Source organism: Physeter macrocephalus, chromosome 17 (genome assembly GCF_002837175.3).
Source record: "Physeter macrocephalus isolate SW-GA chromosome 17, ASM283717v5, whole genome shotgun sequence".
NCBI lineage: Eukaryota > Metazoa > Chordata > Mammalia > Artiodactyla > Physeteridae > Physeter > Physeter macrocephalus.
Window position 1 is genome coordinate 38,023,561 of NC_041230.1, and position 14,298 is coordinate 38,037,858.

Sequence of the window (14,298 nt, forward strand, 5' to 3'; positions counted from 1 at the left end):
GCACAGGCTCCAGACGCTCAGGCTCAGCGGCCATGGCTCACGGGCCCAGCCGCTCCGCGGCATGTGGGATCTTCCCGGACCGGGGCACGAACCCGTGTCTCCTGCATCGGCAGGCAGACTCTCAACCACTGCGCCACCAGGGAAGCCCGCCCTGTAGACTTTTTAATGATGGCCATTCTGACCAGTGTGAGGTGGTACCTCATTGTAGTTTTGATTTGCATCTCTCCAATAATTAGTGATGTTGAGCATCTGTTAGCATGCCCATGTGTTTTCTGCCCATTTTTTGATTGGGTTGTTTGTTTTTTTGTTGTTGAGTTGTATGAGCTGTTTGTATATTTTGGAGATTAAGCCCTTGTCTGTCATATCATTTGCAAATGTTTTCTCCCATTCCGTAGGTTGTCTTTTCGTTGTTTTTTTTTTTAATGGTTTCCTCAGCTGTGCAAAAGCTTGTAAGTTTGATTAAGTCCCATTTGTTTATTTTTGTTTTTATTTCTATTGCCTTGGGAGACTGACCTAAGAAAACATTGGTATTATGTCAGAAAATGTTTTTCCTATGCTCTCTTCTAGGAGTTTTATGGTGTCATGTCTCATGTTTAAGTCTTTAAGCCATTTTGAGTTTATTTTTGTGCATGGTGTGAGGGTGTGTAAATCAACTTCATTGATTTACATGCAGCTGTCCGACTTTCCCAGCACTACTTGCTGAAAAGACTGTCTTTTTCTCAGGACTCCTTTATAATCTTAAAAATTTTTGAGGATCCCCAAGAACTTTTATTTAGGTGGTTTGTATGTATCAGTTTTTATTTGTATTAGAAGTTAAAACTGAGAACTTTTGAAAACAAGAATACACAGACACTTTCCATCACCCATCACAGCAATGAAGTCATCACATACAATTTAATGTTTCCGAGTGGAAAACTCCACTGTAAACTCAGGAGAAAATGATAATGAAAAAGGCAAGGGCTTCCCTGGTGATGCAGTGGTTGAGAATCTGCCTGCTAATGCAGGGGACACGGGTTCGAGCCCTGGTCTGGGAGGATCCCACATGCCGCGGAGCAACTTGGCCCGTGAGCCACACCTACTGAGCCTGCGCGTCTGGAGCCTGTGCTCCACAGCAAGAGAGGCCGCGATAGTGAGAGGCCCGCGCACCGCAATGAAGAGTGGCCCCTGCTTGCCACAACTAGAGAAAGCCCTCGCACAGAAACGAAGACACAACACAGCAAAAGTAAATTAATTAATTAATAAAACTCCTACCCCCAACATCTTCTTAAAAAAAAAAAAGGCAAAAAAATTTAGTATTATTATAAGAAGAATTTTGACCTTGAAGACTCCCTTAAAAGTTCTCAGGGAACCCCACATGTCCTTGATCACACTTTTAAGAACTCTTACATAGGATCTTGTAGGCCTTTGTTGTAGGGTTTTGAACAGATGAGTCATCATGATCTGATACAGGTTTGTTTGTTTTTTTTAATTTATTTATTTTTGGCTGTGTTGGGTCTTAATTGCTGGGCGCGGGCCTTCTCTAGTTGTGGCGAGGAGTGGCTACTCTTCATTGCGGTACACAGGCTTCTCATTGTGGTGGCGTCTCTTGTTGTAGAGCATGGGCTCTAGGCGCGTGGGCTTCAGTAGTTGTGGCACACGGGCTTAGTTGCTCCATGGCATGTGGGATCTTCCCGGACCAGGGCTCGAACCCATGTCCGCTGCACTGTCAGGTGGATTCTTTTTTTTTTTCCAAGAATTACTTTTGGTTTTTTGGTTTTTGGTTTTTTTTGGCTGCATTAGGTTTTTGTTGCTGCATGCAGGCTTTCTTTAGTTGCATTGAGCAGGGGCTATTCTTCGTTGCAGTGTGCGGGCTTCTCATTGTGGTGGCTTCTCTTGTTGCGGAGCATGGGCTCTAGGCGCATGGGCTTCAGTAGTTGTGGCACATGGGCTCAGTAGTTGTGCAATGAGGTCTGTAGAGTGCAAACTCAGTAGTTGTGGCGCATGGGCTCAATTGCTCCATAGCATGTGGGATCTTCCCAGACCTGGGTTCGAACCCATGTCCCCTGCATTGGCAGGTGGATTCTTAACCACTGCGAGGCAGGCTGATTCTTAACCACTGCGCCACCAGGGAAGCCCCTGATATAGGTTTGTTTGTTTGTTTGTTTGTTTGTTTGCGGTACGCAGGCCTCTCACTGTTGTGACCTCTCCCATTGCGGAGCACAGGCTCCGGACGCGCAGGCTCAGCGGCCGTGGCTCACGGACCCAGCCGCTCCGCGGCATGTGGGATCTTCCCAGACTGGGGCACGAACCCGTGTCCCCTGCGTCGGCAGGCGGACTCTCAACCACTGCGCCACCAGGGAAGCCCTGATATAGGTTTTAACAGGGTCACTCTGGCTGCTGGGTAGAGAGGCAAGGACAGAAACAGAGAGACCAGTTAAGATGCTATTATAGTAATCCAGGCCAGAAATGATGGTTTGGACTAAGAGATGGACTGATTTTTGATGTATTTTAAAGGTAGAGCCAGTAGCATTTCCTGACAGATTCCATGTGAGGTGTGAGAGAAAGAAGTTAAAGATGACACCAATGGGGTTTTGCCTGAGCAACTGAAAAGATGGAGTTGCTTTCAGGTAAGATGGGGAAGGCTCTGGGTGGAGCAGGTTTTGGAAAAAGATCTGGTGTTCAATTTTGGATGTGTTATGTTTATGGTATCTGTTGAACATTCAAGTAGAGATATGAAGTAGTCAGTTGGCTGAATGAGTCTAGAGTTTGGAAGTGAGTTATAGACTGAAGATATAAATTTGAGAGTTGTTGGCATGCAGGAAGTAGTTAAAGCCACAAGACTAGATGAGGTCATTAAGTGATAATTTAATTGTCCTGCCTTTATCAATTTAGGTAATAATAATTGTATTTCTATAAAATGTTGCAGAGTGCCTACACTTACATTTCAGGAGACTTTGAATAAATAAGTAAACAAATTCACAAGTAAATAAACAGATTTACAAGGGTTAAACAACTTCCCTTAGGTCACCAATCCAGTAAGTGATGACACTACAGTTCCAAAGCCTTTCTTTTCTAATACCCACCAGATCATTGTCTTGTTTGTATAAACCAGAAAAGTGTATATATCGATAAGGTGGCTAAAGTAAGCAGCTTGGTCAAACGGGGAGGCAGCTTGGACGAGTGGGGAAATTTTGCTCATCTTCCCACAGTCATATTTCATAATTTATAAATATTTAATTTTTCAAAACTTTTTAATAAAAGGAACAGATTCTGGGACTTCCCTGGTGGTCCAGTGGGTAAAACTCCACGTTCCCAATGCAGGGGGCTCGGGTTCAGTCCCTTATCAGGGAACTAGATCCTGCATGCATGCTGCAACTAAATGTCTGCATGACACAACTAAGGCCCAGCGCAGCCTAAATAAATAAGTAATAAATAAAAAATTTTTGAAAAGGAACAGATTCCATATCCCAGATTTATAAATTTTAAGAGGGATTTACAGAAGTCCTCCAGGTGTTGCTTTGAGTTAATGGTTAGATCTGTGAAAACGTCATTCAGTCATTTCATACAGTGTTCTCCTATGAGAAAACCCACAGTTTTTTTTCTTAATATTTATTTTATTTATTTATTTAAGCTGTGCCGGGTGTTAGTTGCGGCACACGAGATCTTTTAGTTGTGACGTGTGGACTTCTTTAGTTGCAGCATGTGGATGCTTAGTTGCAGCATGTGGGCTTCTTTAGTTGTGGCATATGGACTCTTAGTTGTGGCATGCGGGCTCTTAGTTGCGGCATGCATGCAGGATCTAGTTCCCCAACCAGGGATTGATCCTAGGCCCACTGCATTGGGAGTGCAGAGCCTTACCCACTGGACCACCAGGGAAGTCCCACGCAGTTTGTTTTTGAAATTTTAAAAATTTGGTAGAATATACATAACATAAAATTTACCATTTTAACCATTTTAAGTGTATGGTTCAGTGACATTAAGTACACTCACAGTAGCGTGTAGCCATCGCCACTATGTATTTCAAGAACTTTTTCATCACCCTAAACAGCAACTCTATACACATTAAGCAATAACTCCCCATTCTCTCCCCACAACCCAGCCTGTGGTAACCTTTATTCTGCTTTCCATTTCCATAACTTTCCCTACTCAAGATACCTCATATAAGTGAAATGCAACATTTGTCCTTTTGTGTCTGGCTTATTTCACTTAGCGTAATGTTTCCAAGGTTCAGCCATGTTGTAAGCATAGATCGGAATTTCATTCCTTTTTATGGCTGAATAATATTCCATTGTATGTATATGCCATATTTTGTTTGTCCGTTCATCTGTTGAAAGACATTTGGTTTGTTTCCACCTTTTGGCTGTTGTGAATAATGATGCTTTGAATATTGGAGTATAGGTATCTGAGTCTCTATTTTCAGTTCTGTTGTATTCTAGGAATGGAATTGTGGGATCAAATGGAATTCTTTTTTCAACTTTTTGAGGAACTGACAAACTAATATTTTTCCCACAGTGGCAGCACCATTTTACATTTACAGTGCATGAGGCTTCCAGTGTCTCCACATCCTTGCCAACACTTATTTTTTATTTAAAAAAAAAAAAAAGCCATCCTAAATGGGTGTAAAGTGGTATCATTGTGGTTTTATTTTGCATTTCCCTAATGACTAATGATGTTGGGTATCTTTTCATGAGCTTATTGGTCATTTGTTTATTTTTTCTGGAGAAATGTCTAGTCAAATATCTTGCCCATTTTTTTGGTTGAGTTTGGTTTTTTGGTTGAGATGTAGGAGTTCTTTATATATTTTGAATATTAAATCCTTATCAAATAAGTTATTTGCGTTTATTTTCTCCCATTCTATGGATTGTCTTTTCACTCTCTTGATAGGATCCTTTGATGTTTTTAATTTTGATGAAGTCCAGTTTATCTATTTTTTCTTTTGTTGCCTGTGCTTTTAGTGTCATACTTAAATTGTTGCCCAATTTAAGGTCATGAAGATTTGCCCTATGTTTTCTTCTTCTAAGAGTTTTATAATTTTAGCTCTTATGTTTAGGTCTTTGATCCATTTTGAGTTAACTTTGTATATGGTATGAAGGATGAGTCCAGCTTCCATTCTTTTTTTGCATGTCCAATAGAACCCTTGCTTGAAAGTGAAAATGAATTGACTGTATATTGTCATGGTTTGTTTCTGGGCTATTTTTCTTCTACATTTTTATTGGAGTATAGTTGATTCACAATGTTGTGTTAGTTTCTGCTGTACAGAAGAGTGAATCAGTTATACGCATATCCACTCTTTTTAGATTCTTTAACAATACGGAATGCCTCATAAATTTGCATGTCATACTTGCACAGGGGCCATGCTAATCTTCTCTGTACCATTCCAATTTTAGTATATGTGCTGCTGAAGCGAGCACTTTCTGGGCTATTTTATTCCTTTGGTCTGTATGTCTGTCCTTATTCCTGTTTCACACTGTTTTGATTACTGTAGCTTTGTAGTAAGTTTTGAAATCAGGAAGTGTGTCTTCCATCATTGTTCTTTTTCAAGACCGTTTTGCCTTTTCAGGATCCTTGGAGATTGCGTATGAATTTCAGGATGGGTTTTCCTGTTTCTGCAAAAACACTGTTGGGATTTTGATAGGGATTGCGCTGAATCTGTACATTGCTTTGGGTAGTATTATCATCTTAACAACATGAAGTCTTGAACATGGGATTTTTCCCATTTATTTAGATCTTCTGTTTCCTTCAGCAATGTGTAGCTTTCAGTGTATGAACCTTATACCTCCTTGGTTAATTTTTAAGTATTTTGTTCTTTTTAATGGTACTGTAATTGGACTTGATTTATAAATGTCCTTTTTAGATTGTTCATTAAAAGTGTATAGAATACAGGGCTTCCCTGGTGGCGCAGTGGTTGAGAGTCCACCTGCCTATTCAGGGGACACGGGTTTGTGCCCTGGTCCGGGAAGATCCCACATGCCGTGGAGCGGCTGGGCCCATGAGACATGGCCGCTGAGCCTGTGCATCCGGAGCCTGTGCTCCGCAACGGGAGAGGCCACAACAGTGAGAGGCCCGCATACCGTAAAAAAAAAAAGTGTATAGAATACAACTAAATTTTGTGTGTTGATTTTATATCCTATAATTTATTAGTGCTAACATTTTTTTGTATGTTGATTCTTCAGAGCTTTCTATGTATTGGATCATGTCATTTGTGAACAGAGATCATTTTACCTCTTCCTTTTATTTCTGTAGCCTAATCTCTCTGGCTAGAACTTCCAGTACTGTGTTGAATAGAAGTGGCAAAAGTGAACATCCTTGTCATGTTCTTGCTCTTAGAGGGAAAGCTTTCAGTCTTTAACCATTGAGTATGATGTTATCTGTGGGTTTTTCATATATGGTCTTTAACATGTTAAGGAAATTTCTTTCTATTCCTAGTTTATTGGGTGTTTTTAATCTTGAAAGAGTATTGAAATTTGTCAAGTACTTCTGAATTAATTGAGATGATCATATGGGTTTTTTTCCCTTCATTCTAGTAATGTATACTATATTACATTCATTGATTTTTCGTATGTTGGACTATTCTTGCATTCTGGGAATAAATCTCACTTGGTCATGATGTATACCCGTTTTAGTATGCTGCTGAACTCAGTTTGCTAGTACTTTTGTTAAGGATTTTTGCATCTATATTCACAGGAGCTATTCTGTAGTTTTCTTTTCTTGTAGTGTTTTTGTCTGGCCTTGATATCAGGGTAATGCTGGCCCTAGAATGAGAGAAGAAGTGTTCCCTTCTCTGTAATCTTTTGGAAGAGCTTAAGGGTTAGTGTTAATTCTTCAAATGTCTGTTGAAAGTTTTTGTGATAGGAAGAGATAAATCAGGTATTTTTTGGAGCTGTCAACAGTGTTTCAAGGAACTAGAAAAATGTCTCCAGGACTGCAAGTTTCCATAAGCACAATCTGAAACTGCCACTGTATCAGCCAACTCACAAAAGCCCCCAGTGTCTGTTGGCCTGGGCTTCTTTCTTCTAATTTATGTGCTGATTTACGTGGACTCACATGTTCTACACTTTAGAATCTGTTTTGAAGGACTCAGTTGTGAAGATTGGGCAACCTCAGAAGGGAGACTTTTGACAATATATCTGGAGTCTTTAAAATACTTCATACACACTGTAATCTTTAAGTCACCCCTGAAAGCTAGGTGAGTGATCTCAAATTTAGTAATAAAAAAGCTTAAGGCAGAAAAATTTTGCCAACGCACGAAGGATTTCTGGTTTTTGTGTTTTATTTTGACCCCTTTAGTGAGGCTGCATTTTGAACAGATTGGCTCCTCCTTTGTTTTCCGTCTTTTATCTGCCTAAGAGGAGGGTATTAATTAGTTCACAGAGACTACAATTTCTTCTCTTCCAAGATAAAATAAGCATTCTTCTAGAGTCTAATAATTAGGTCCTTTTATTTGAATTCGTACAGCAAAGGCCAAAAATAATTCCTTATAGGTCAAAGGAGGAGGTTTTGCCTCATTGTATTTTGGACTCTTTAACTGGGCATCTGTGTGTGTCAGCGATTATCACAAAACTGGTAATAATGAGTCTTCTTGAGTACAGTGACTTTCAACATTTTTGACAGCTTCTAACAATAAGAAGTAAGTTTTATGGCATGATCCATTACGTAACAAACACAAAAAACATACACACAACTAACGTGAAAGGCTCACAAGCCAATCCTTAACCTTTATTTTAAAAAATGTAGCTTATCTTCTATTTTGTTCTATTTATTTTTTTAAATACTGATTTCAGCTTGCTGAATTTGATTTCATAGCCTGCTAATGGATGTGAACTTCAGTTTAAAAAATATTCCTCCATGACCCGCAAATTTACCTATGCATATAATGTTCTGGGCTCGTACCCTTAGACATTTTGATTCTGTGCTCTGAAGTAGAACCCAGGAGTTTATTTTTTTTATTAAGTGCCCAGATAACTCTGATGTAGCCACAGACATGTATTTGGGAACCAATGATAGATCTAATCTAATAAAAACTAGTTTATTTAAAACTAAATCCGTCCTTTAAAATCACTGAAAACCATCATTGTAACTTTTTAAAATAACTGCCCTTTTAAGTTTAGAAAATAAATCAGCGTTACCTAAACTCTCTGGACTCCAATATTTATATTATCTAATAAAATGCGGGGAGCCATTATATGCAGTGATTGACAGAAAAGGACAACTAAATTCCTCTTAATTATAGAAAAAACCAAGCTGGGCATGTAGTAGATTGTTACCCTCTGGTTTGTTCCATTCAGTAGTGATGTTGTCTTCTTTGACACAGACCAGTTTATGTCTGACTTGGAACACCAGCCATCAGGTTCAGCAGAGAAATGGCCTAACCACAGTGAGCTCTCATGTCCACCTCCTTTCTGGAGAATCTAGAGGGTGAGTGTTGATTGAAATGTGTCACTGTTTTTGTGCCCCAGTCTGATATTTGCATGCAGTGGCCAGATTTGCATGTGCTGCAGAGGAGGGTTTATACATGGGCATCTTCTTGGTAGGGGCCCACTCATTATCTCTGGAGCTAAACTTTGACTGTAAGAGTGCTTTTTAAATTTAACTACACTCAGGCTCTCACACTTATAATTTTAGTCTGGGGTTGAATAAAAGTCAAGTGTTGATTGGATTTATTGAACCAAAGCAGAGGGAGTCCTGTCTATATGAATTCTGTGGCTTGGGTGCAGAGTAAATTTGGTTGCTGATAAGGTGTGTAAGCCTACTCATTTCTGGTCAAGTGCTCTAAGTTTTGATGTGAGGCAGTATGGAATGGAAATAAAGCAGGAAATGTTAGCCATTTGCCAGAGGCAACCTGAATCATTTACCCTTGAGCCTGTCCTTTAGGCCCATGTTTGCATGCTGGTAGTTCATCTGGGGCTCCATTTGGAAGGAGTCAGTGCTTGTGAGGAGGGGCCTGGGCCTCAGGCCTCTCTACCTCAGCAAGCAACCATACCACTCCTTCTCCCTCACACAGCTTCTTTCTTCAAAGACTCTCAAAGCCACGTGAGAAAGTCTGTGGTAGAAATTATAAACATACAGATTGTAGTTCTCAAAATGCCATTTGAATTTCATTTTAATGAATTTGGATTTGGAAGGGGACTTAGAAATCATGTCCCCTACCCAAATCTTTATATTTAGGATACTAAAGCTTCCTGATCAGACAAGGCACCAAAACCCTGGCTTCTCCCAGAAGCTGGGCCAGCCTACCCTGGTCTCACATCATTGGCAACTAAATTTCTACATATCTATAAAACTCTCAGGAGAGTTATAGAAGGATTTAAATGAATTTCCTTGTATCATAGTTGAGAAAATCAGTTGAAAAAAGATTAAATTGCCCTAGTCACATCACGGCTGAACCAAAATTAAAGCTTATTTCTTCCAGTGTTTACCCCACTGCCCTTCCTGTGTATGAAGCAACAAGTTGGTCACTAGTGATCTTGGTAAGAAATGTTTCTGTGGAGTGAAGGGATCAATGGATGACTAAGGAATGAACAGGAGGTAAGAATAGAGAAACAGCAGGCAGTGTAGATAACTCCTTTACGATGTTAAACAATGAAAGAAAAAAATTAGATATAGAGGGCCATGTGGGGTCTAGGGTTTTTATTTGTTTGCTTGCTTGCTTGTTTGAGATAGAGACTTACCCATATTTAAGCAATGATGAAAAGAATCCAGGAGGAGTGGGTTGGTGGGTAGATTGATTAAAGAGATAGAAGGGTGCAGGAAATAGATGGGGCAAGGTCTTGAAGAGGTAAGCATGTGGGATCCATAGCATAGGTGTGGAATGAGTCATGTGGGTTTACAGCTCTGGAGCTCAGGTTTGGGCCCTGGAGACAACGGATGTGGGAGTCAACAGTACAGTATATAGAAATGGACCAGATTACTCAGAGAAAATGTACAAAATGAAAAAAAATAAGGAAAAGGACAGTCTTCTGATAGGCCTAAAATTCAGAATCCCACATCTTTTTTTTTTTTTTTTAATTTATTTTTGGCTGTGTTGGGTCTTTGTTGCCGCGCCCAAGCTTTCTCTAGTTGTGGTGAGCGGGGGCTACTCTTTGTTGCAGTGTGCGGGCTTCTCATTGCGGTGGCTTTTCCTGTTGCGGAGCCGGGCTCTAGGCGCGCGGGCTTCAGTAGTTGTGGCTCGCGGGCTCTAGAGTGCTGGCTCAGTAGTTGTGGCTCACGGGCTTAGTTGATCCGTGCCATGTGGGATCTTCCTGGACCAGGGCTCGAACCCATGTCCCCTGCATTGGCAGGAGGATTCTTAACCACTGTGCCTCCAGGGAAGTCCCCAGAATCTCACATCTTAACCTAAGTTGAAAAGAAGTTTTTTGTTTTGGGGTTTTTTTCCCCCCACATTTCAGGTTTTACTGATACAAAAACATACGTGCTGATACTTGAATATACTTTCAAGTAACTTTGTACTGTTTACTCATCTGGAGACTTAATGTTTGTAGAATGTTTCGAGTTACAACTTTTTCTAGAGGAAAGATCTGTATGACACTTAGTATAGTATCACATATATAAGAGGTTTCTTAGAAAGAAAGGACCCTTAATAATAGGACTGATCTCCCCCTCAGTCAGTTGTAGAAAAAAGTGTCATAATTTCCCTTTAGTAGTATTAAATCTAATGTTAAAAGTGAAGGGTATCTTCTGATCATTGTGCATGTAATTTTCAATCTGTCCTATGGTTTGAAGCTATCTAGAGTTCAGTGTAAAACTTAAAATAACTTAGGGAATTCCCTGGCGGTCCAGTGGTTAGGACTTGGTGCTTTTACTGCCAGGGCCCGGGTTCAATCCCTGGTCAGGGAACTAAGATCCTGCAAACCGCACAACGCGGCCAAAAAATAGAATAGAATAGAATGGAATGGAATGGAATAGAATAAAATAACTTAGTTAAAAACTTGGTATGATAGAGCTGAAGCTGGTTATCTTGGTTTTTGCTTAAAATGCTTAAATATTCTTTCTGTCTTACCTTTATGGTGGTGGTTTATTTTTGTTAATAATGTAAGCTAGGTTATTATAACATAGATCCCAAAATACAGTGGCTTAACTACACTGGAATTTTCTCTCACACCTTACAGTAATTCAGAGATCAGGATTCCTGTTTCATTTAGTTGTTCCTCTACCTCTTTAGGTATTGTCAAAGCAGAGTCACCACGTTGACTGAGTCTTAGACCAGAGCAAGGGGTGTGAAAAGGAGGGGAAGAGGTTACTGAGCAAGTGATGAGGAAGATGCACACATCACTTTTACTCACACTTAATTAGATAAAGCAAGTTACACTGTCATACCTTGCTACAAAAGGGAAGCCAGGAAATGTAGTCTGTAGCTGAGTGGCCCTGTGACTAGTTAAACTCAATTACTAGAGAAGAATGAATTAGGACATTTAGCAGTCTACCATAGGTACCTTCTAAGTTTTCAGGAACTTTTTTCTGTCTTCAGCTCTAAAAGGCAAATTAATCAGATTTTGATAAATGCAAATTAATTCTTCAGCTCATTCCATAAATAGTTGAATTCAGTATTTTATGTATTTCATTTAGATGGTATTCTTATAACTTATCTAATAACCTAAAAGTAAATCTTAGGAAAACTATGCTTATAGAGTAATAAACCATAAAGTAATACTAGTTTCTCATCCATTTAAAATAATTTCTATTCCTTCCAAATTTCTGTTATTTCTTCAGTTCAAATGAAATTCAGAAAATGATTGTACTTATATATGGCCTTCATTTTATAAAAAATAATATCTCCATAAAATTGTTCACCCAGAGAATGAATTATACCTTTAATCTTGGGGTGTAAGGAAAGGAAGAAAACATGAATTTGATAAACTTTGATGAATGTTCATTGCAGCTTTAAAATGAAATAGTATACATAGATGGAGACTGATTATACCAAAAAATACTTTACAAAAGTGATCAATGTGCTCAAATGGTAGTTATGAAGGCCCTTTGAACTTTTGTGTGTTTGACAATGTGCATCCGCCTACTCCAAAGGCAGTGCCCTGGGTTACCCTGCCCCTCCACCTGGTGGTGAGATTTCATACCCTACCATGCTTGCCGGCTCTAACTCTGAATCCGTAAGCATTGGAAATAGCTCTAAATAAGAGGCCGGTTGTTACTTAAACACCTCATTCTTGTGTGTAGAGATAGCATTACAGTGGACTGCTAATTTGAACATTTCTTGGATTAAAAACAAAAGTTTTTTCTTACAGCAAATATTGCTGTGGCTCTGACTACTTCTGTTGTGGTGGCATAGGCAAGCCAGGTGTTGGGGTAATGGGAGTCAAGGACAGTAGCTGCCACAAGTAGGCCAAATGCTGTGACCTACATAACCTGTTACCATGGGTGTTGAGGGCTGTTGACCCTTGTTCTAGGCTTTTAATTCACTTTACTCTTTCTAGGGGGGAAGTGATAAAATTGTACAGTAGGGGCATAAACAACTCCTTATGTTTTTACCTTAAATTGGTGAAAAAAAAATAAAGCCAACTCACATGCTTTGCGGAGTAGGACTTAAATAAATCAATAAATTCATGCATATATACATTCAAAAGGAAGTGAAAATTGCAAGCACTGATTTTTTAAAGAAATTAGTACTGTATTTATCAAGATTGCTAATGATTTACATATAAATTACATTATAGATTTGTTTACCAGTAAGAATTTTAATTTGCTCAAGTTGACAAAGTTTGGCCAGTCACATTAGAAGGCTATCTCAGGAACCCAGAGGTGGGAGCCAGAGCCCAGAGCCCCCAGCCTAAGTGTGAAGTGAGGGGGCAAAGGAGAGCAGTGGGCTTGGATACCACACTGTGCTCAAGTAATTGCTAAAGGATGGTGAAGGGACTGCTTTGTTACAGTTCTGACTCCCTGGCCTAAAATTCATATTCAGTAGCAATTATTTGAGCATAATTTTTGTTGTTGTTTTGCCAAGTTCCATATTACATTAAAGATTCAATTGGCACATAATTTTAATCAGCACTCAATATTTACCAAGCACTAAGGAGTCAATGGAGAACAAGACAGACAAGTTCCTTGCCCTTTTGGAACTTAAATCTACTGACTGATTATTATATATTAAAATATATTTGAGTATAGTCGGCTTGAGTGCTTCTTTGTGGAAAATCTTCTTAGCTTTATCCTAGTCTTAAAATCCTGAACTGTCAGGAACCTTGCAGGTTGGCTTAACTAAATGAGGTTACGCACACTAGTCAAAAGAACAGCAGAACTTTGGTAAGGGGGAACAGAAATAACACACCTTCGATCAGGCTTTTGCTATAAAGGTCACCACCTGACTTCTTCAGAAAATGATGTGTTTATCCTTATCATCAAAGTGTACTTGGTAAGTGGGTGGATAGTGCTTGTTATAGGCCCTCATCCTCAAGAAAATGTAAGCACTGACTGCCTCATAAAGACACAGGAAAACAATATATCCATGGTTTTTGATGATGATAAAGCACTATTTTTAATCATCTTGTTTTAAAACTTGAACAATGAGACAAGATTTGAAAAAGGTGTGTGTAATGGCAGCCTGGAACATCTCTGAAGTTACCGTCTTTGGACGGAACAAGCGACAGGAAAGATGACTTGAATGTGAGCTGGGTACTTGATTCTATATTTGGCTTTTTGCCACTGCTGCTGTGAGACCTGTTTAAAATAGACACTGCCAAAATCAAAATCAGATGCCTTGTGTTAGTCTTAATAACATTCTCTGGTCCCTTTCCAATGCCACCACCTAATGAACTTTCAGGGTAATATTCCAAATAGCTTCCAAGTAATTGTACTGAATTATGATCCATTTATTCAGTCATCAGAAATTGATGTTTCCTCGGTAGTAAAGTCCTTGTCCTTCAGGAGTTCACAGGCTATTCAAGAGACAGATAATACTGATGCCTACTGATAATCTAATGCGATGAGTAGTGTTAGAGGCCACACACAGAGATCACAGGCCATCCTTGTGCTCTTTCTTAGCACGAGACTACCCCATAGACCCACACATAGAATCTACACTGAAAACACTGCTCCCTTGTTATGACAGAGGTGCCAAAGGCTGCCTTGTCTATTTATGTCCCTTTATTTACTATACAAGAGGTTTTTAAAAAATCTCCATTATACTTATGAGGAAACTGAAGAGAAAATGTATTGTCATGCAGAGCATCCCCGTAACTTTTCATTTACATAGAAACTATTTCAGTGAGTTATATCTAGCAGTCAGGAGTCAGTTTAGATTAATTCCATCCTTCTTTGCAAACCATCATGAATGGTCAGTAAATCCTAGCCTGGAAAATTTACTTGAAAAGC

General features: G+C 39.4%; 1 protein-coding gene and 2 non-coding genes across 5 annotated transcripts in view; 2 read left to right on the forward strand and 1 right to left on the reverse strand.

Moving 5' to 3' along the window:
• Positions 1–14,298, forward strand: part of NFATC3 (nuclear factor of activated T cells 3) — a 133,149-nt gene that overhangs the window by 112,703 nt on the left and 6,148 nt on the right. Inside the window, exon 10 of one of the 3 annotated variants that reach the window (XR_003676490.2) lies at positions 2,494–2,606. The exons of 1 other annotated variant lie outside the window; for it this stretch is intronic. Coding sequence is in view for 1 of the 2 variants with exons in the window: in XM_024124838.3 (XP_023980606.1) it covers positions 8,291–8,391 (101 nt within the window). In the remaining variant the exon portion in view is untranslated. Of the gene's footprint in view, positions 1–2,493; positions 2,607–8,290; positions 8,395–14,298 lie in introns of all 3 variants that reach the window. One more of the 3 variants, XM_024124838.3, reaches the window with a different exon arrangement.
• Positions 5,284–5,390, reverse strand: LOC112065241 (U6 spliceosomal RNA). The gene has a single exon (XR_002891921.1). It is a non-coding gene; the product is annotated as a U6 spliceosomal RNA (small nuclear RNA).
• On the forward strand, positions 10,741–10,812 carry TRNAK-UUU (transfer RNA lysine (anticodon UUU)). Its single transcript has one exon. It is a non-coding gene; the product is annotated as a tRNA-Lys (tRNA).